The sequence below is a fragment of the Crocodylus siamensis genome, chromosome 4 (genome assembly GCF_052110815.1).
Source record: "Crocodylus siamensis isolate JL-2025a chromosome 4, ASM5211081v1, whole genome shotgun sequence".
NCBI classification, from domain to species: domain Eukaryota; kingdom Metazoa; phylum Chordata; order Crocodylia; family Crocodylidae; genus Crocodylus; species Crocodylus siamensis.
This window is the reverse complement of record NC_143398.1, coordinates 231,843,268-231,866,770: the sequence shown is the minus strand read 5'-3', so window position 1 is coordinate 231,866,770 and position 23,503 is coordinate 231,843,268. Positions and strand designations below refer to the sequence as shown.

At 44.2% G+C, this 23,503-nt stretch overlaps 1 protein-coding gene across 5 annotated transcripts in view; it reads right to left on the bottom strand.

The window, feature by feature from the left end:
- NCKAP5 (NCK associated protein 5) overlaps window positions 1–23,503 on the bottom strand; it is a 702,047-nt gene that overhangs the window by 441,231 nt on the left and 237,313 nt on the right. For 2 of the 5 annotated variants that reach the window (XM_090045883.1, XM_090045884.1), the window contains exon 1: window positions 18,915–19,113. The exons of 1 other annotated variant lie outside the window; for it this stretch is intronic. In XM_090045883.1, the coding sequence (XP_089902009.1) occupies window positions 18,915–19,021 (107 nt within the window). In that variant the 5' untranslated portion in view covers window positions 19,022–19,113. Of the gene's footprint in view, window positions 1–18,438; window positions 18,668–18,914; window positions 19,116–23,503 lie in introns of those variants that run through there. 2 more of the 5 variants (XM_090045887.1, XM_090045886.1) reach the window with 2 other exon arrangements.

The window sequence follows — 23,503 nt, the reverse complement described above, 5'->3', positions numbered from 1 at the left end:
GTTGGTAGGATTGGAGGTCACTTGGCACAAAGTCAAGGGTGATCAAAAGTTGGCAGGATCTGGGTCAGTCTAGTGTGATCTGGGGTTAGCAAGTCCATTAGGGGTTGGCAGGTTGACGGGATGAGGAGCAGTCTGGCAGCATCAGGTGCAGTTGAGGGATGGTGGCCCCAGGAGAGAATCACATCTGCCTGCATCATGCTATGCATGTAGCTGCACTACTACTCCAACTCTTTCTGGTTTGGCTCCAATGTGTCTCCTAAAAACCAAGGTGTACTAGGCAGCTCCACCTCACAGCAACAGCAGCCTAGAGGTAGACCAGGTTTTCAGGAGGTGCGTGCGTGAACAGAGGGGAAAGCAGCTGTGCCAGGTTGGGGCAGAGAGCAGATGAACAGCTCAAACCATGCAAAACAAATCAGTCCACAGGAATTTGTCCCATGCTTCAAATCTGCTGTTTTTGTTGTGAAGAAGGATATGCTTTAATTTAAAGACGTGACCTTTCAGCAGGCTGCCCTTTTATGCCAGCACAATCTAAGGTGCAAAGAGCAGGGAAGCAGCAGGGAACCTCTGTGGGCAGAGCTGGCAGAAGCACTGCCCCTTTAAGGGTTGGGGAGGAATAAAAACATGGATCTCTCTGGGAGCAGAGCACAAGCCAAACCTAACCTTGGTCCATTTAAGTGTAAGGACTACACATAGGTGAATTAAGTCTGTTTATTTTGAAGTTGGTACTCCTTGGTCCCCTGCATTTTGAATTAAGGAGGTTTTCCTATATACTACTACCTATCACACAGAAACAGTAACATCTACGTGGGTGGAGCAAAGCATAAATTCTTTTTTTTTCCATCAGAAACAAGAAAAATGTGTATGATTCAGCCATGACAGGATAAGGAGAAGAGTTTATAGTCCACGCAGTACAAACCCTTCACAGCTTTTTAGCTTCAAGCTAGTATCCAGGGGGGAAGGTTGCAGAGGGGAAAGAGGAGGGAAAAGAGGGACTCTGTGATATCTCCCAATGGACCAGAATGGAAGCTAAGTTTGGGAAGGATTAGACAACACCTAGACCCAAAATTGATAATCACGAGCTTTAGGCTGTGAAGAGAATAGATCCCATTCCACCTAGATCTGGCCAAGTTCCTTCCAACCTTAAGGTTTGCACACTTCTTTATATATTTCTGTCTCACTGGTCAACAGGAAGTTTGGTGTTCTTTTGGTTGGCCAAGGTTTAAAATTATTGCCATGACAACCTGCAGTAGAGCTCTTAGGAACAGTACCAAGTATTCAGTCAAGTACACACATCTCCACACCAGTCCAGCCTTATATGTAGCAATTACTGCATGCATGAAATGAATAAGGAATTACATTCCCCATGCTGTACTGAACATTCTTCTTTTATAGAGAGCAAATGCATTATTCCACCGTTACGATTAATTTGCCATTGTTCTCCCAAAATAGATTTCAAATTCCAAATATCTTTTTACTTTTAAGAGGCATGATAAGATTACTTTGGGAAGTCTGGAACTAGCAAAAGGCAGAGGGTTTTAGTTTTGAGCATAAGTGTACTTCTAGAAGTGCACTTATGCTCAGAACGCATCATGTTTCAGATTTGCAGAAGAAAGTTACTACAGTTAGACAATCATTGACAACACAAACAAGAAAACATGACAGTGATTTCAATCTATGGAATACAAGCATCAGCATGCATGCAAATTTTATACACACATACACGTTTGTGTGTGCATATATACACATAGATATATGTATGTATGTGCACACATGCATACATTTAATGTTAAATCTATTTAAAGAGTTTTGTGTCCACCCATATCTGTAAACTTTCAACAATCTGATAACCAATAAATCTGATGAAAACTAATTGTTCCTGACAGCTTGCATAAAAACTGTAAAGGTACAAAGGAAAAATGCTGTGGCAGCATTTTCTTTCTATGCAGGACAGTAGCTATGGAAACTACCTTTAGAGGCCAACTGGCCTTCATCCCAGTACAACATATAAAATAAAAATGCTACTTGCACTAAGTCAGTAGCAGTAGCCTTGAATTTCAACATATCCAACTCTACTGCACAAGTTAACGCAAGATTTTCACTGTTTTAATTAAAAATAAATTTGACATACAATTGTATCACTATTAAAGATAATATTCAGATATTAAATCTACTCTTAAGGATGTAAGACATTATAAACGTGCTTCGTGTTGGTATTTATGATAACCTGATATTGAGGAGTACATAAAAATTATAAAACCACTTAGATATAATCTAAAAAGACAATCAATATATAGATTCTTCAGTTTCCTAATTGAAAATGTATTTTATTCCTGTGCAATGTAAATGCCTTATTCTCAGGCCTGACAAAGAGAAAATGTGTACTCTCACTTAATTCTCTATTTTAGAAACACACCTTTACCTATCCTTTAACATTCTTTCTTCTGCAAATATCAAACGCAAAGCTGCACAAATGCTGAAATATCAAATGGTAGCCAAACATACTTATAAATGCTGATAGCTTACTTTCTGGGGGTGGGGCTGGGTGGGAGCCACTAAATAAACTGAAAAAGAAGCTGAAGAGAGACGTACTGTGGCAAATAAGTCTGAGAACCTCAGCCAGCCAAACAAAACAGTTATTGTAGGACAGTAAGTCGTAAATGGTTAATGATCCACTTAAAACTTTCGAAGAAAGATGTTTCCCCCTGTAGAATGGTATTCTGAAAGTAGTGAAAGATTTCATTCATTAAGAAACCTAGCAACCTGGAAGTAGGCAGGAGTGGAATGTTTCAAGTATACATATATTTCCTCTTTTACATAGGTCAGTATTTTGCTAAAAACTGTACTATCTTGTGATGCTGTGGGTTTCGAAACTTCCTTTCCACTACAGACACTCTGAAACACTTGCAAAACCTTTTAATATTTTGGCCCACTCTAGCAAACCTTACCTAAATAGCTTTGTTGGGACGACTCACAAAAGACAGCCTTGCAGGATCCAGCCTACATTCATCAAAACTCAAATCTACCAACCAACAAATGATCCATGCTAGGTGTTGAGTGCAATCAATCCCCAAGGAATCAATGGCAATTGAGGGCATAAAGCTTCTTTCAGGATCTGGTCCTAAATCATTATTTTAAAAAAACCCAACCCCAAAACAAGCCAACATTGACAGTTTTTTTAAATATCGTATTAACCCAAATCCAAGATGACTTTGACTTTAAGAAGACTCTCACCCACAACATTTATATTCTAGACATGAAAAACTATACATTAGAATCTTCCATGTCTAGAATATAGCTGTTGGAGGATCTTCTTAAATTCATCCCCTACACCACTGCCACAGGGAAAACAGCAACTGGAAGGCAGGGAACCTTCCCCATATCCCTAGTCATCCCTCCCCTCCACACCACCACCACCACCACTTGGCCTCTGTGCTTGTCCCCGTCCAGAAGCCCTCAGGCAACTTCTGTAATGGGGTAACTTTTCCGCTGCCCTAATGGCTCAATATGGACAACAGGAAATACAGTCCCTGGCATACAAGATCCATAAAAATGGTATAGACACTGCTGTTTATTTGGAAAGCTGAAATGGCTACGTAGAGACACTTGTGCAGAAACAACCACCTCAGGGGCAGCCTGTTCGCCCATCCCATCTCAACCCCCTTTCCCACAGTACAAAAGTCCCCTGCCACTTGTCCCTGCTCTGTGCATCCCTTTCCTGTGCTTACCCTGCACCACCTGTCCCTTCCCCATGCATCTCTGTCCCCATGACTCTGCCCCATGTGACCCCTTCCCTATGCTCACCCCTGCACCGCGCACCATCTTCCACTACGCTTCCCTCACCCCATACCTTGCCACATGGTCCACCCTGGCTCCATCCAGAGCCACAGCAGCTGCTTGCCTGGCCTATACTTGAACATAAGACAAGGTTTTTCCTCATTCATGCTCTATAGGGAAAAAGTAAATTCAGTATATGCCATCATGGTGCACTGAAGAGACCTCGTGTACATCACAGCTGATTTACCATATTGCCAAGAACAGGTTAGGTCTAACATATATATATTTCTATCTGACACAGAAAAATTGAGAAGTGACCTATGTGATCAAAATATGGATCTTGTGTTTGATACATATAGAATCCAAAAACTGACTTGAGCTGATGGACTGTGATGGCAACATGCAGGGTGGGGGATCTGACTTCACAATGTTTAAAATGCCACCATCCTGGTGTCACAGAGAAGTTGATTACCATGTGGGTTAGGGGTTTTTTTGTTACTTGAAAAATGAACTGTGATACAAAAAAATTGAGCATACAGGCTAGTTACTCAGCAGGCATAAATTGGCATAGCCCTATTTAGTCCATGGCAGTCATGCTGATTAAATACCAATCCATTATAAAACAGTGGCTCACAACATGTTATTGTATTTATTCCAGTACAAGATGAGGTCCTTTTCCACATTCAGCATGGGAAAAAATCTACTCATCTTGGATTCAAGTACACGGCGGGAAGTTGGTCGGGGGAAGGAAACAGCTGCTGTGGCTTTGACTCCAGTCCCAAGCCTCATATTAAGGGGGAAAAGGGGGAAGATGCTGTGAGGAACAGTGGAGGACAAAGGGTAAAAGGGCCACCTACCCCCGACTCCCAGCAGCCTGACCTCCTAGCCTCTGCTTTCCCCACTATAGAAGTTTGTAGTGGGGTGAACTCTCTGATTAGATTCTATACCTGGAAAAGTATGAAAAATTTATAAATTTTTCATGTATAGAATTATAGAATCTAATTATTGGAGGGGTCATCTTAAATTTGAAATCGTCTTGGATTCAGGCAAATACAGTATGTTTATTCCATTAGGTCAATGGGAATTTTTATATTACTTTATGTGAGCAAAGACTCAGACCCCTAACTCCTTTGCTCAGGACCACTGACCAAATTAGCCCTATTAAATGATCCAGGTCTGGGAATTAAGCTCACCCCTTCCTGTAAATCGGGACAACTACTAAGAAACTGCTGATTGGAGAGCCTCTGTATTGATTCCCAGCTGCTTTCAGATTGCAGCTATTGAGACCATGACAAAAGTCCACATAGCATTGTCCAGCCAAATCAGTCTAGCTTTTCATAAACTTATCTATGACCGTCAGTGAACTTCCAAGTGGACTTCCTATCATTACGTCATTTTTAAACCTGAGTTTCTATGAAGCCTCCTCCTCAACACAAAAGAGGTGAACACGACAGCCGACTTTGCTAAAGACGCTGCTACTGAATGTGTTTTCCCTGGTTATTTATAAACTAATTCCATGTCTAGGGCCTTCATTAAATATCTGATGTAGCATCTCAGAAATGTGTACTTAGTTGCAGCACATATTAAAAACAGAAATTCAGAGAAATGACTTTTTAAGCAGAGTTCTTTTACTAGTTTGAGTTTGGGGCGGGGGAGAAGGGGAGGAAAAACAGTTGGTGCTGATCCCTAAAGTGTGTTAGACAAACTCGTGAAACAAATCCTGTTTACCTCTCATACAGTCTTATGGCTATTCACATTAGCAGGATCTGGCTCTAAGTTTGTTAAACACTGCTACAGAAAAGTCTTAAAAATAACAACAATAACAACATAACCACAAGACACACACAAAGTGGAAATGTTATTTATAGAATTTATATATGAAAGTTTCTGTCTCATCCTAGGCCATGCAAAAAGAGATTTCTTAACATGATTAATGTAATTTATTGGCACTACTAATGATATTTTGAGCCTGACAGTTATGTCTTCTTGTAAGATAACACCTATCTTTTCCTAGATTTATCAGTGTAAGCTTGCAAGATATCGTTATGTTACAAAAAGATAATCAGTATAGTGTTGTTTACTTTATACTAAGCTGAGCACACAATACAGTCTAATCCAGATGGTAAAAAATGGGGGGCTTTGCATTGATTCGACTATAAGCCAGATTTGATCTAATAACATCAGACCTATACTTTTATCTTTTAAAATGTATTGGGGGGAGCGGGAAACAGAATTTGAATCTATAGATTCTTCATCGGAGCAATGAAACTAGCTGCAACTGTTTAACTAAAAGCAGAATTTGGTCATGGGTTAATTTGTTTTCCTTTTTTAATTCTTAACTTCCTCAAAAGAAACTTCAGCAGCATTCTTTGAAAAGCTATCAAACAGAAAAGGTCTGGAATTTACAATACTATATTTGGAATTTCTCAGACTGAAGTTGTTCTTGGAGCACAGCTCCATGCTCATGTCAGTCAAAACGTCTTTGATTTTTCTTAGTGTTGCTGTGTGTTCACACGCACGCAGAGCTAATAGTAACTCTTGTGCTGCTGTTACGGTTTAGGCCAGAGGGGTCAAACTCACCCGGGGCCCCAAACTGGTCCAGCCCACAGGGCTCCTTGCAGGCCACATCTAGCCTAGGGCATGGGGTGGTCATTGCAGCAGCAGCAGGCCCTGCCACAGCAGTGGGACAAGTGGCAGTGGCCAGGCAGCTGAAGGGCAACTGTGTTTGTACTGCCCTCACTCCCCCCCTTGCACAGGAGGTCATGTTCGCTGGGGCCCCAGATTCTGCAGCAGGCCACATCCACCACTGGCCATGCCCCCACATTCTTCTAGTCTGCCAGCAGGCTGGATGGAGTGGCTCTGCAGACTGCATCTGGCCCACAAGCAGGTCATGAGCCAGCCATATGTTTGTCACCACTGGTCTGGACTACCTTTAGTGTATCAGCCCATAGTTGAGTATCTTTGCTGGTTCCCACTCAGCTTCAGATATCAGGCTTTCCTAACATTCAAAGCAATTAATAGACCATACTCCGAATTACTTTAAAGACAAAATGTTGACATTGGCACTTCAAAAGGAAGTGCAGATCACAAAGCTTGGATACAGTATGTCTGAGCTGGGACCAATGTTCCCTGGGACAAGAGAAAGCATTAACATCAGATGAAGCCAGAACATGACTATATTTAAGTAATGCTTTCTACCAGAGTGATAACAGAACATTCCCACTCTCCAAAAATAAAATAAATAAAATTATTAGCAAACCATCCAACCAAAACATAAGTGCAACTAATGTTTTGTTTAACCTGAGAAAGAGAGAAAGAGCCCAATAACTCCATAAAGTCTGTCAGGTACTTTAGTACTGCAATTAATAATTACAATAGTAAAATTAGTGTAAAAAAAAGAAAGGATTCAGATCATGAAAAGTAGAGAAGGGCCCAGAGAACTTTTAACTCATGTAAATGAGTTCAAGTCAGAATGATCTCAGAACCACTAGCAAAAAATGTTCACTTTTGGGCTAAGTATAGACAGTCAAAAAGCCCGAGGCTGAATCAATTCATTCTTTGCAGGTTAGTCTAACCTGCAGAAATTAAACTGAAACAGACGTTTACCTTTGATTCAGGAAATGCAGCCAGAAGCCGGGGCAGTGCTGAAGCACGCCTCTTTGGCTGTGTTCACTTCCTCTTCTTGCTGCCCCCAAAGTCTCTGGGATTTGCAGTCCAGAATCACAGCAGCAGGGTTCAGCAAGGTTGCTCATCACTTCCTCTTTCTGTTTCCAGGTGCCTCTGGGATTTGTAGTCCACAGTTGCAGCCAGCAGTAAGTTTGAGTGGGGGAAGGGGTGTTTAACCCCCCTACCTGGCCCCAGACCCCAGCTGGGGTTTGCCATGGGGTGGGGGACGATCTTCACCCTGTAGACTGGGCTGCATCCCTAGCTGGACTTGTCCCATCCCCCCCGCCCCCATCAGCCAGCCCTCACTGCTGCAGCTAGGGAGCAGAGCGGTGGGGCCAGTCCTACTCTCTGGAGCAGACAGCACAGCTCAGCCCAGGGCTGGAAAGCATTCTGGGATGCTGGGGGAGTGTAATTTAACTTGAACCAAGAAGGGGTCTGGGACAGAAGTTTCTTAAACCAGGTTGCCCTAAATCAGTTAAGTCTGATTCAAACAGGTTTATCTTAACCTAGCTTCAGACATTTTGAAACCGGTTTATGTGGACGGAGCTTCTGTTCTGTTGCAGGTTTAAACCAGTTTCTGATCACTTAAACCAATTTATGTGAAACTTCTGTCCCTACCCTTGGAGGACCGATGAGGTCCCAGAAGAGATAACACCATACATCGCGAGAGAGAGAGAGAGACCCGGGGGGGGAGGTGGGGGTAGAGGAAAAACAGGGAATTATAGACCAGCCAGTCAAATGATACAACTTTTTACAACTTCTTCCTAGTAATTTCCTGTGTCTTTAAGTTGGAGTATAACTGGGAGGATAATGAGGTGGCCAAGAATCATGCCAAACCAATTTGAATTTTTGGGGGGCAGGGGAAAGGGATAGAAGGGCAGAAAAGAGTGAGCTGGCTTGGTGGATAAAGGGAACGTGGTGACACGGGCTTTTGACAGTACTATATGCCACTCCCCCAAAACAAGCTGAAGAACACAGGACTGCAAGCCTCCCAATTTAATTGGGCTGGTATCTTACATTTGAAGGCAATATCAAATCACTCAACGTCTACAAGAACATTACCATATACCACGGTCACAAAGCACCCCATGAAAAACCAAACCACAAACAAATGGCAAGAGGACAAGGGCGCTACTAATGACTTGACACTGCAGTGCCAGGAAATTGCTTAGGTTAAAAATATGCTCAGATGAGTGTAGGCTTATAAAGAAAGGCAAAAAAAAAAAAAATCAGTCCAAACAAACAAACACACACACAAGCTAAACCCAGTATCTAGACAACTGAAAGGTTTTCAGCACCATTAGGAGCACCAGCCCACCCCAACTCCCACATCTAGTTGCAGCCAACGCCAGACATCCAATGCTTTGGAGAAGTGTGGGGTAGAATGAATTACCATTACATGGATACATAATTGGTTTAATAACTGCAAGAGATGAGTAGCTATTATCGGATCAATGTCAGACTGGCAGGAGGTCTCAAATGCAGTTCCACAGGGGTCTGTCTGGGTGTCTGAGCTGTTTAACATTTTTATTAAATGATGCAGATGATGGAGAGTACATTGAACCTATTTTCAGATGACACAGACGTGGGAGAGGCTGCAAACACTTTGGAGGACAAAACTGAAAGAAATTCTGATAAACTGGGGAACTGGGCAACAGAGTTTCAGTTGGCTGTGCATAAAGACACATGTACAAATGTGGAACTGGGGATAACTGGATTTCCAGTAGCGCTGCCAAGAAAGATGTTCTGATGGAGCCCAATCTCAACATGGGTCAGCAATACAAAGCTGTTAAAAACAAGCCAAAACTATTTCATGTTGCAACAACAGAAATACTCAATGTGGGGCACTGGAAGGGGAAGGGACCTCACCCTTGTGTGTGTGTCCCCCACCTCACCCCTATTCCTATTCTGCCCTCCTCACTAAAGGTAGAGCAGCAGCACTGGTGCAGGAGTAGTGGCTGGTGGTTCACAGAGGAAGAAGGTATCACCTCATTTATTTAGCCACTTGGGGGGGGACAGAGGGAAATAAAGTGATGGATTTTTTTTGTCCACTTGACATGCATGTTAAAGACAAAAGAGGTGATATCTCCCCTAGCAGCAATTATTACTACTGCACTGCATGCTGCTGCCACCCAGGGTAGTTACGCCTCCGTCTAAAATAACTTAGGTGCAACGTGTAGAATTTGAGCAAGAAGACCCTCAAGATTCCCCCAAGCCCCATTATTCCTGTATTTGTTTCATATGGAACATGCTTTTATACCAGGGAGTCAAACGCCAGGCCGGTGGAAGTGGGTCATCTGGCCTGCTGAGCTTTCCTGAAATTGCCTGTTGACATTTTCAGTTCCCTGCATGAGTTTAATGTTGAAAAAGAGTTGGAGGTGGCCTCATTCTCCTTCACTACTCCGTATCAGCCAATACTATTCTTGACTAGTTGACTGACACCAGAGCCTCTTAGCTCACCCCCAGTGTCTGCTTGCTCTTTCCCTTCATTTCCATGAAATCCACGAAATTGCAATTTTGGTAGCTCCCTAATTATGAGTCAGGCTGTGGCATCAAAGTTTCCTAGGAAGCTGTGTGAAGACAAACTAAGCATATTAGAACAGTCTTTGAAAAAGCAACAATTTCTCTGCACACAACCACCCACCCAGGTAACAGAGCAGTGAGACATACCCATGTCCGTTCTCAAGGAACTGCCACTTCTTCACAACTCTTTGCTAAGGGAAAAATTCTTAAAGTGTATGATAAAGGCTGCAGATGTGGCCAGAGAAGCAGCAAGCCCTGGGAAATATTAGCCAACAGATCTAACTAATCTGATAATTTGCAGTCAACTCCAGAACAAGGTGAAGACTTTTTCAGTAGCAACTGATGAAAGCACAAATGCGAGTGATGTTGCACACCTAGCTGGGCTTGGTCAGGGTGAGAGATTATGGGTATGGCCCTCAGGTGTCTGTAAAGCAGGGAATACGCTCTGCCAACAGGTTTCAGTTTGACACCATGGTTATACAGTAAGAAATATTTCTGAATAAGAAACCCTGAAGTTTGAAATGTTGATTTAATGCAAAATGATTCCACTTCCCATAAAAAAGGCATGGGGTGGGGAAGTTGCTAGTTTGCCTGCATCTCAGCACATATTCCACCCAATCAATCCCCTAATCCTGACTCATCCCAATAGCCACTTTCTTCATTCCTGCTCTTGTGCTGTAGAACATGTCTGGCATATCTCATGGCTAGAATGATGTCCTCTATGACAATGTTTCTCTCTCCTCAATCTGTTTTGCAATCTCCCTTGACATACAGTATTTCTCAGACTCGGCTGAATCTACACCTGCCCTCTTGGCCAACTTTTTCTATTTTTTTCTGTCTTCTAATCCTTGATTCCTGACTCTCTTTCCTCGCCGCCTATAATTTTCCACATTTTCTCCCTTTCCACAGAATATTTTGACATCGTCAGTCTTTGTTCCAAAATAGTTTTTTCGTTTTGTTTTTTTTAAGAATCTGGAATTTGTCACAGGACAGAACATCTGACTTTCACCCAGCTCTAAAGCTGGTCAACCACATTTCTCTGCTTTCATGAATGAATTTGTCCACATTATTCTATGCATTTTTTGTCTCATCTTGCACTTACATTTTTAGCTCTGTGCAGCAAACACTTTTTTGTTCAGGGCTAGTACAATGAAGCCCTTGAGTAGGACCCCTAGTCAACTGCCAATAAACATGTGAATTTACTTTGACAAATGTGAATATTGATATAAGTATGACAGCATAACGCAAGAATAGATGTTGCATTTGTCCTGGGACAAGCTGTCCCCATGTTTGTCCTGAAACAAATATCCTGGGATTGGTGTGTATACACTGCCCTTCCAGTTAGGATTTAGCAAGCGGCTGAATGCACTGATGCTTTTTGCCATTTATTCGAAGATGCAATCCTCTAACAACCATTAAGATGCACTTCACGGTACCCCAGGACAAGCTGTTAGCACTTGTTTTCCCATGAACCTTTGTAAAGCTTGTCCCAGGACAATGAACATGGACACCTGAACAACTGCATTTTGTCCTAAGATGAAATGGTTTCTTCCAGGACCAATGCAAGATTTGTTTGTGGCCTAAGGTGCCAACCTGCCCTGCCTTCTGCCCAAGTTCAAATTAATTACCCCAACTGAACAGAATTGTACATGAGCACAGTAAAATTTAATTTCTGTTGGTAGCTATTATTTTGCCAGCAGTAGCAACTGGGTTCTAAACTGTGACCTCTTTGTAACCATCCACAGTACTGTTTGCTTGAGCTAGGTATATCTTCCAATATTAAGCTGAAGAACGGTCTAGCTTTCCCTTTGTAAATAAGAGGGCTTCCTTTAGCTCATCCTGTAGTTAGTATATCAAAATTGGAAAGTATACTGTATTGAAACTGGAAAAACAAAAATAGAAAGTCCAATTGCCTTGGTAGGGACTTTTAAATTTGCTTTGCAGCTACTCACAGGCAGCACCACAAGAAGGTAGTCACTCCCCCAGCAAAATACTTTGCTCCTGTATGGTCCAGAATTTGTCACTCTAAAAAGATCAACACTGTACTTCATGGTGCACTGAGCTCATAACAGGCTGCACAACCTACGCACACAGATGTACTCCCTGTACTCTCAGGCATTGGACCAAATGATATAAGACAGACCCAAACACCATTACTAGCAATAGAGACAAGAGATGATGAAAATCACCAGCTTCATCAACTGTTAACTGAAGATGCAAACAGATGGAGGCTTAAGAGGCTTAGAAGTCATAAACCGTTTGTACATGAAGCCTACAAGATCCTGGAAGAGACTGGGGAAGCTGAATCAAACCTATGGGCAGCAACAGAGTGGGCCAACCACTGGAAAAGGTCACACCTATTCCTACAGCATTTATATCAACACCAAATAAGTCCCCCATTGGACATGACCTTGACAGAGAAGTATGGATTAAGCAGAACAGACTGAGATCTGGATATGGATGCTTCAGAACAACACTTCACAAAATGAACATCTTGGACAGCCCTCTGCATGAATGTGGTATCCAACAAACAGCACAGCACTTCATCAAAAGCTGCAATCTTTACAAATGCCCAGACAGGGTAGATGGAATCCACACATTGATTGATAATACCAAATAGTGGGGACGTCTACACAAGACCCTAAGTGCACGGTAGACTGATTCTACTGCACCTTAGCATGTCATGGCAAAAGCCATGCTAACACGCTAATGCGCGGTAGAATTAGTCTACTGAGCATTAGCATAAAAAAAAAACCTGTGCGCCCATGCTACTACGCAGTAGCACCAGTTAATGCACGTTCGGTTAGTACCCATTATTACAGGTACTAATCTGAATGTGCAGTAACCACCATACATTAATGAACGTGTCAACATGCCTACTGACAGAGATTTGGAAGTTGATATCTGATGCCAAGCAAAAGAAAAAGCACCCAAAAAGACTGTTTATGCTAACAGAGGGCTCTGCTTCATGAACTTCAAATCCTTCATCTAAGAGCAAAAATTGGAGGCAATCCCTGCATTCCCCTGTATTATTATACACACTATTTATAATTTAACCATACACTAATCTGCTTGTATGTTGGCATGCAACAATCCCATCAACTAGGCATGATTCTGATTAGATGTTCAACAGAAAACGAGGGAAAAAAATCACTAGAGTGGAGTTGCAGGAATATAAAACTGGTATGAGACACAAGGTCAGACAATGCATGTTCAGTGTGACTCAAAGAGTTACTTTGGAACAACTCCAAAGTTAATGGGAAAACTAAATTACTCCACCGGTTTTGGATCAGACTCTACAAATATGACATTCTATGCACCGTTACGTATGGCAACGTACATTAAACACATACCATGGATTTCAATAAGACTTACAGTATTTATGATGTCACATTCCACTGTGCCTTCAGTGAACCACAACATAGCAAAGAGAGAAAGAAAACGTATGTGCAAGCAAAACTACTGATGTCAGCGAGGTCATCAGTAGTTTAAGAAAGTACAAGTTTGGCTTCTAATTCTTTGTCTGGCCAGCATACCGTATGTAAACTTGTACACTGGGCATAACCTATAGGCAACAGCTTGAAAGTAGAGAAAAATAAGTACTGGGAAAGTTATGTATACATTGCATTTCAATTAGCTTTGAAATGACCTGGCCCAGGACTGTGCCTACAGCTTTAATATTCGCCAATGACAACAGAATTGTTATAAGCAACATAGCTCATCTTCAGGAAAAAAATAAGCGCAAGAGTACAGTAGTATATCCAATGGCTGGTAACGTTCCTCTTGGGAAAAGGAAGTGATTTTTTTCTTCCTTTCATGTCACAGAGAACAATATACATTACTGGACAAAGGCCAGGAATGTACTGTCACTGAGAGTCTTCTGAGATATAAAAAAGTTAGCTTAATGAGATGAATGCATTGTCCATTTAGGGCAACAAAGGCCAACAGGATCTGAGATTCTATCAAAAGGGATATTATAAACAATACAAGGACAACTATTATAACACTGAACAAAGATGTAGGGAAACCAATTGGCAGGCATTTAACTTGGCTGAGATAGTTTGGTATTACACAGTTTAAAAGCAACCTAGAAAAGAAGAGAAAAAGAGGCAATGCCTTTTTGCTTCTTTATGACATCATAAAATCCTGGAAGTTTGTTCTGGTTCTCCCACTTTTAACAATTATTCTTCTCTCTCCGTCTTGTTTTGTTTTGCTTTTTCCTGCTCTGTCTAAGGTAGGTTGAGTCTGAGGCTGCCTCTTTTTATAGTAGGATCTTTTTTTATTTTGATGAAACTGTGAACACACAATCCATAAGAAGAGAGGTGGAAGTAAGGAAGTTTTAACAACAACAACAGAACTCCAACATTACCCAACCCAAGAACTGATTTTTTTTTTTTGCCATTCTCCCATCCCTCTTTCCCACCTTTTAATACAAACTTGACCAGTTTTTGAGACTGACTTTTTGTTCTCAAGATTTTCCCTGCAAGACTGGGGAGCTCAAACTTTCAGAATTCACTTTTTAAAAGTGATTCTTGCATAAGCAAATGATGCCTGGCGCTAGGACATTAAGAAAAACACTAAGGACATCATAGGAGTTGTTGGCAACAGCACAGAACTTTTCTCAAATGCACTCAAATTAAATGTATTACCAAAAAACATTTTCACTTGTCTGATTTTTTAAAATCAGGTTTCACTTGTTCTGATTTTGTTTTCAAAACTTCTCTGACAACTTAATTCTACTAGTCCTTCAGCCACTGCTAGAGGCAATCAGAGTACATAAGTACCGACCTAAATTTTAAGTTAGAACAGGCAAAAGTGTCTCTTTATAATACTTTCAGCCATGAAAGACAGAAGCAGGCTTTCCTTTGCAGACCATCTTCAAAATTACTTCCTGATCAGCAACAGCTCCAGAACTAGAAAGAAGAGAAGGCAAAGAGTGTCTGAGCAAATCCCTCAGCCTCGTTCCAGTGCAACATGTGGCCGATGTCTTGGTAAGAGCTGTGGTCTCAAACCTCCATAATAATCACAGCAAGGTAGGGAATTAGCAATAGAAACCATATTTGCTTTACAACCCTTCCCATGCTAAAACTGTTGGATTACACGGATTAGATTTTAACCAGGGTCAAACTAATAGTAGATAACTGGGGGAGTCCTTGAAGATAACGACAACAAAGGTGGGGGAGGGGAATAGCCTTCTACTCCCTTTCCTAAGTAGCTTGTCATTAAAGCCCCTGTCCTGAAAATATCCCACAGGTTCTTTACTGCTGTGAGTAGCCCAGTGATTTCAAGGAGGCAGCAATTCAGTCAGTCATGCACATAAAGATTTGCAGGACTAGGGCCTTAACAAGCAATTCATTAGCAGAGGGCAGGGTTGTCCAACTAAGCAACTACAGGCTGTATGGGACTCGCCAATGGGGGCCACACACCCCAGGGGGATGCCCAACCCCAGTGTTTGGGATGCAAGAGGGAAAGATATACTTCTGAGGCCAAGAACAGCCACAATGTTATTCTTAGAAAGATGGTCCAGCAATAACCACACAAAGGAGACACTAAATCATCCAAAAGCTTTTTTTTTCCAGTTTGCTGTCAAAGGGTGCGGACAGAAGTGACATGTGTTGCACCATCAGCCCCCTTAGAGCAGTCTACCAACATACTATGACAGAAGTACACGGCAGCAGAGCACGTTAAAAGTGGCCGATCACGTGAAAAATTAACCCTCATCTAATGAGGGATCAGTTGAAAGCGCTCTGAAGTGGAGCACCTTAGGGAACTTCTGTCACCCCCTCACGTGATCAGGGCTGGGCTGCCCAGTCCAGCTCCCAGGGCTGCCTGAAGGAAGGAAGGGGGAGAGAACTGTGGGCTGGGGTTTGCCCAGCCTGAGCTGGAGTGGGGGGCAGGTGGACTGGAGTCCCCCTCACCTTGCCCCCCCAGCCTCTTCCTTTTCTAGCTCAGGCAGGCCAAACCCCATCCCACAGCTCCCTTCCCTCCCAGCTCCCTGCCCCCTTCCTGCAGACAGCACTGGAGCTGGAGTGGGGGGGGCTAGGGAAGAGAGGTTGCAGGCAGGCTCCTCTGCTGGATCAGCTCCAAAGTGGAGCTTGATTCCCTCCCCCGCCCTAAACCCAACAGGAGAATGTCTGTTGAGTGATGGGGACAGTCGCTCTAACTTGTGGCGCTTTCTGTAAAGTGCCATGAGTTAGAGCAAGGACCTGCGCATCTGTCAGCACCCAGGTTATCTACATGGAGCTTCCTTTCCCTCCTCAACGTCTCATCAGTATATCACTGAGATTACGTAGGGACACGGGCATGACTACTTCCTTTGAACTTCCAGATTCATGTCAGGCAGGTAAATATTTTGCTGAAATGAGATCACATTACTCAATGAGATTCCTCAAATACTACTCAACTAGAGAAGGAATTGAAGAGTCAAGTCCACAGTGAGTTGCATGCACTACCTACCTACCTATGTCGCTTTCAATAGCTAACGGCCCAGAAACAAATTCTGGGATACCTTCAAATACCCAACGCTCTGAAGCAGAAACCCGGTATATATAGCACTTTATCGAATCACCATTTTTGTGACCTTACAATCCATATCAAGTGTAGTAAACTGTCACAAATACAGAGAAAACATCTAAATTTGCAGCGCCACAAATAGGACAGCGATTTCAGTTTTACCACTGTCAAGCCAGTGGAGCTCCACTAGACACCAAGTGAACTGAGCTCAGACTCTTAGCTCTCAGCCTCAGCAAATAAATTAGGAATACTGAGTACTTCACCCTCTCCCCCACCCCCAAAAGTACAATTATTGAATTTCTCCAATTTGTTTCCCTTTAAACAAGGAGAGCATTCGGGGCAGCATTCTAGATACTCAAGTCACAAGAAACATGTTGATCTCAACACCAATTCATTACTGATAATCTGCACCAAGATCCCAAGGAAAAAATCCTACAGGTTTTGAGTACTGGCGAGCTTATTCCCAACTACGTTGAAAAACTTAACTGGTCAGTTCCGGCATCTCTGAGTAATTTTTATTGACCTACTAACCTGTAACTCTGGGAAGCCTGGAACTAAAAATGCAATAATGGCTAGCAAATACAAGACTGCAAACAAAGTGTAATAATCTTAAGTAAACGACTGCCAAGCAAAAGTCCTGCAGATCAAACAGTTCCCACGAAGCCTTCTGCTATTAACTAGTGAAAAGGTCCCATGACAGCTCCACAGTCATGCACAATAACAGATCGCTGCCCTTGTTTACTTACATAGCTTATCTGCGATCCAGTAATATACACACTCAGCCCCTCAGATTGAAATCCCTTGCCTATGAATTGTTACCTTGCTTGTTAAAAAGTTAGCATAGCAAACTTTCTAATGATAAATGATGAGCACTGCTTAAAAATAAAATCAGTACAAGTTTACAACTGGATAGCCTGTAAACCATTTCAACAGCAATGCCGTGAGTATTACTATATCCAGTTACGGGAGCCAGTTATCTAAAATATAACTTCAAACAGAATATTACGTTTAGCAACACCGTGTCAGCTGTGAGGCCTCCAGAATTTATGCCGCTTACAAAAAAAAATGGACCTTGAAGCAAGCTGCAAGGTCATTATACTTTTGGTTTTACATCACTTCCCAGGTAAACCCTTCACTTCATGGGCAAACTCCCTCCTCCCCCGAAAAAATGGATGGGGGGTCTATGACTGCTCTTTATAGAAGGGACAACTGAAAGTTTCTCAGACAGGAACAGTGATTGATCACTCAGCACTCTATTTTTTTTCTCTTCCTGCCTTGTGTACTTTAAACTTTGGCAAATTTGACTTCATTTTCTTCCGAGTTTTTTTCCCTTCCAGCCACACCACATCACTTGTGCCGCATCATGCCGATTCATTTTTTAAACTATTTCACTGCAACAAGCGCGCCAAATCGTTTGGCTGCTTCTACCAGAATCGCACGAGACAAGGAGAAAGAAAATACAGCGCCTCTGAAGCAACAGGGTCGACAGGCTCACTCTAGGAAAGCGTCATATAGAAAGCAAACATCACATGGCTCATCATCATGCTCCTGCTCAAGGCAAACCCCTAAGAACGCTGCACTGATCTGATTTCTTTTCCTCCATCCTAAAAGAAGAAAAAGGAAAGAAAAAAAAAAAAGGAAAATAAATCATGGTCGTGTCAGGCCATTCGTGTCGCCGGGATTCGGAGGACAACACAGAAGACGCTGTCTGCACGCAACCTCAAGTCTCTGAGACGCTTTGCACGGCAGGAGAGAGCTGCCCAGCACCAGCTGTGCACAAACACCAACTGAACGTGTCACTAGCCCAGGTTTCGCCGCTGCCCAGGCTCAGCCAAGCAGACCGTTTCTGGATGCAGTCGCTGTTCGCACCAACCCCACAGGCACACAGGGAAAAAGGCAGAGAGACAGAAAACAACCCCTAAAAAAACAAAAAAAACCCCAACCCCCCAGTGCACCGGTTACCTGTGCTGTCCTCCTCTGCTTGAAAAGCAGTGAGAAAGTGCTCAGCTCCCCCATAAGGGGAGGTTGGGGGGGGAACCAGAGAAGGAAATTGCTATTTCTGGGCTCTACAAGGAACTGATTTCTTTAGCAAGTTTGTTTCCGGAGAGCTGTCGGGGTCAGCAGCAGCCCGCTGGCCGGGCCCGGGCGCCGGAGCCGGAGCGCCCCGGGCCGCAGGGAGACTCCGCCCGGGCCGCGCACCCCGGGGGAGGCGGGGATTCACCGACATGCCCGAGCATCCCGAGCCGCGGCGACACGCGCCTCGCTCCTCTTTAAAAAAAAGGGGGGGGGGAGGGGGATTTCGGAGCCATCCATCAGCATTAAGCCGCTTAGGGATGCGGAGCAATTCGGCGCCGCGGTTGCTAGTAGCAACAGCGCGCCCCCCCGCCGCCGCCGCCGCCGCCGCCGCTGCTCGTGGCGCGGAGCAGGTGCCTGCTTACCTGGCCCGCGGCGGCCCCCGCGCCCCCGCCGCCGCCCCGCGCCCGCCGGCGCGGCCGCCCCGGCCCCTGCTCGCCGCCGCGGCTCGGGGCCGCCCGCTCCAGCCCATCTGCGGCAATCATCATCCGTCTCGACTGAATGGCTCTGACAAATCTGCGCCGGCAGCCGGGGGAGGGGGCGGCAGGGGACAGCCCGGGCTCCCTTTGTCTGCAGGGACAACCCGGGGCAGCCCCTGCCCCCCCCACCGTGGCCACGTGGAGGACGATGCTCTCGCGTGTAGCTTTGGAGAAGGGCGGGGGGGGGGAAGGGGTCCGTGTGCCACCAGAGGCTTCAGATCATTTTGTATATAGATATATCTATATAGATATATAGATATCACTGCATCCAAGGCCAAATGAGGCCAAACTAATCCACAAGCAGAAGGGGCCCTACTATGGGCAAACATCCTCCACCCGCACCTGGGGCTTCAGATGTTTCCAAAACCTCTGGCGGGCGTCCGCCATGCAGGTCTTAGATGTGCCTGAGTTTTGCCTCCCCGACTCCAGCAACCAGGGTGAAAGGCGCTGGAGCGCCAGAAGAAAATCTCTCCCGCAGGGTGGTTCAGGACATCTGCCTTCTTGGACGCAGATACGTGGTAGTCGCCCTGCCAGGTGAAGAAGCCGCTACACTTGAGCTGCGCCTTCAAGAGGCTGAGGAGCGATAATAGAGGGGCAAGCTCGAGGCAAGAGGGGCTGAAGTATACAGACCTCCACGCCTGGGCAGGATGTCAATGCCTACAGTTTCTCGCGCACAGATTAGAGGGAGGAAGAGTTGCCAGGACGGTCACGGGCAATCCCTGCACTGGAGGATGAGCCCTGCCCCTGCTCATGGTTGGCTCCTGAGGTGACTTGAGTCGGATCCTGGAGTCACGGACCAGCAGCGTACCTAGACTCCTGCAAACTTTTCGCATCAGGCCCCCCTTCACCAGAGATAGTGAGAATAACAATTTTTTAAATTATCATTTTCAGGGCCCCTTTCTGTCCAGGCCGGTTTGCCCATGCTTGTGTCCAGCCCTGCACAGACCCATCCACAGAAGTTGAGGGTCTTTCTGCTAGGAAAAGTAGGTGGCAAGCTTGGATTCCCCTCCTTTTTCTTCTTCAGCACTCTCCTCTCCGCTTTGAGAGCAAGATGCTTTACCTTGAATCAGGCAGCCGCTTAATTGAGGTTGCTGCACCACTGGGGCTGGTCAGCAGCCAGTTCCTCCTAGCTCAGCACCCCTACCCAGAGAGAGGGAGTGCTCAGCTGCCAGGATCTTTCCCTTGATGGTAATTTGGGAGGCGGCACATTCATGGCCTGGGGCAAGCTGATAGTTTGTATCATGGAAATTTGCTCTATTAGGGGTGGAGGGGAGCACGGCTGTTAACCTTTTCTATTTCTGGCGAGGCAAAGTATTTCTTTTGGTAAATGACTCCCTGATGACACAACTGCATAGAATAATGGTCATTTGAAATATTCAGAAATATATTCTTTCTACATAGATACTTTGTTAAAAGTTTTCATCAAAAGTTGGGGGGAAGCTTAGCACCATGGAGGGCTCCCAGCTCCTTTTGCTGAAATTATCAAAACAGTGATGAGTAATTAAGAGTTATGTAAAGTGAAATATTTGCCAGTCAGGTTGCTTTGCCAGATGCCTGACTATTATTCCCATGTAGAACTTAGTACAAAAAAGTGATCAGACCAATGTAGCACACAGGAAACTACAGTATACTTTTAAATCCTATAAAGAAACCCTAAACATTGTTTTGATATGCACAGAAAATCACAGAAAACTGATAGCTCGTAGGCCATAAATGCAAATACAAGTGTTCCAGGTTACAGCTGGACAGAGTGGCACCTTATAGACTAACTCATTGAGAGAGGCGTGAGCTTTCATAGGCTGCAACCAACTTGGTCAGACACTACGAACGGCCTTGCAAAGGGCAAGGGCATCAACTACCTCATAGAACAGAAAATTAGGGTTAGGAGGGACCTCAGAAAGTTATCTCGTCCAACCCCCGGCTCAAAGCAGGACCAGCCCCAATACCTCTCTCTATCTAGCTTACAACAGGTTGTGGGTGTCCACTGTAAATGTGGTACCTCGTGATACAAAAGGCCCATTTGTCAAATTTCAGGAAAAAGGACTAAAATTATGGAAGGCAAAGTGCTCTGAACGGGGGTTTCTAGCTCAGCTAGAGAAAGGGTTAACAAACCAGGGAAAATGATGGAGCTTGACATAACAGGGAAATGACAAGAGGGCAGCTAAGAACAACATGACGAAGATAATGATGGTGGTGGCGCACTGGATGTGGTGCCTATAAGGAGATACAGATGGGGACAAAAGGAAGTTGGGAAGTAAATTTAAGGCACGCAGAGAATCAATTGCAGAGAACAGACCTTGTAGAGATGAAGTTGCACAGCTCAAGAAATCAGTGTATCAAGAGAACTTGAAGATTACAAGTAGTTTTTTGTGACTTTTGAACTTTAAAGGAATGCTACATTCCCAAATATGTACAAGTCACTGAGGTTTGTAATTTGGGATTTAGGAAGTACATAAAGGAAGGAGTCACATTAGTCAAGAAGAAGATAGGAAAAAGAATTTCAGTGAAATAGTTGTGAGGGCGCTGTCGGACATAAATAGTACCATTTACACATGGACACAATCAGGAAGTTTCCTTAAAACTCAGATTCGACCGTTTCAGTATTTACAGTATTGGCTAAACTTCCTTTGCATGGTTTAGGCAATAGCTCGGCTTCAGAGTTGGTGGCTATGTGAAGAAATTGACTTTTTATTGTTATTGAGACATACCCGCAGTCCTGAAATAGGTAGGAAAGCACAACCTTAGTCAAAGTCCTAGGTTAGTGAATATAACATACGATATCATAATGGCAAAGGCAGGGACATTTTGATAAAGCATTCTCTCCTTATGAATTCATAGGATATTTTTGGGATATCCTGAAATTAAGAAAGCTATGCACAGGCAGAAGGTAATGAAGTAGTAGCAGAAAGTGAGGAGAAAGCAGAGAATGAAGAGGAGAGAAACAGAAGTCAAATAAGAACAGCAGTATTATTAAAACTGAATGTAGAGATTGGCGACAGCTGGAGGCTGGCTGGAGTGAAAAGTACCCTGAAGCAGGAGTGTAGAGATGGCAAGAGGGACAGTTCCTCAGTGGCTACCAAACTACTCCAGGTCCCCACACAACACCACCTCGGCAAAGTTGCTCCCCCAACCCAGGCCACACCCCATGGCAGTGCACTGCCTCACAGAGCCCCATGTTTGTTGGGAGGTTGCTTCAAATGTTGTCCCACCCCTAGAAAAACCTATCCGTCCGTGTCCCTGCCATGAGGTGGCAGAGAGAAACCTCTTTCTTAGATACCTGCCTTTGTTCATCCTGCTCATAGGCTCATGGTTAAACTCACTGCCAGATCTGGGATTAGGAAGGAATTTCTCACCAGGGAACATGGGAATTTTGCACCTCCCTCAGTAGCACAGATACAGATCACCTGCCGTGATAATCTGAGTCCATGTCATCTAATCAACCCCCTGACCCTGGAAAGGCCTTGGGCACTGGTGGTATCTCAGTCTCTCTTGTCCTCTGTCGGCACATCTACACATGCAGTTAGCATGATGCAATAAACTCTGAGGCAGTATGAATTTATCACTCCCAAGCATGCCGTGTACACGTTTGCCTGGGACTGCAGCATGTTGAGCTGGGTTGGAGCAGCCCCAGATAGCAAAGGGTCCAGGGGGGGAGGACAGGCTGCCAAGCCTAGGTCAGCTCCAACTCAGTGTCTACACGTGCATAGGTACACAAAATAATGCTGCCATATGCTTGTGTTTACAAGCCCTAACCTATGGCGCCATTTATTAGTTTACTGCAGTCTAATAGGGCCACATGTGTAGACACTGAGACTTTACTGCAGGGCTACTTGGGGCAACTCCACAGTAAATGTCTTGTGTAGCTGTGTCCTGTCTGTGGCACCATAATAGGGGTTTAGCAGAAGGCTGCCATCAACAAAGGAATCCAATGTTGCCTCAGATGTGCATGTGCAGCCTTCAGATGCCTGAGGAAATGGGTGTTCGAAGACTGCAACAGACTCAAAACCAAGCTCATGGTTTATCAAGCATTATGATCCCCACCTTACTGTATATGGAGCTGAGACCTGGAAAACATACAGGAGACACCTCAAGTTGCTGGAGAAGTACTGTCAACACTGCCTGTGGAGGATCCTTCAAATCCAGTTGGAAGACAGATGCACCAATGTTAGCATCCCCTTGCAAGCAAACACCATGGCCATTAAGGTGATGATCCTCTGACATCAACTTCGCTGGACTAGCCACATCATCCAGATGTCTGACTCCAGACTCTTGAAGCAAGTTTTATTCTCCCAGCTCAGTCAAGGTGTATGCTCAGGAAGAGGGCAGAGAAAGCACCTCAAGGATGTCCTCAAGGCCAACTTGAAAAAATACAACATCAACTTGTGGGGGACTGCGCCAAGTGGAGGAAACATCTGCTGCAAGGATCTCAGTACTCTGACACCTTACAACGGTGACAGGAGATGGAAAAGCAGGAG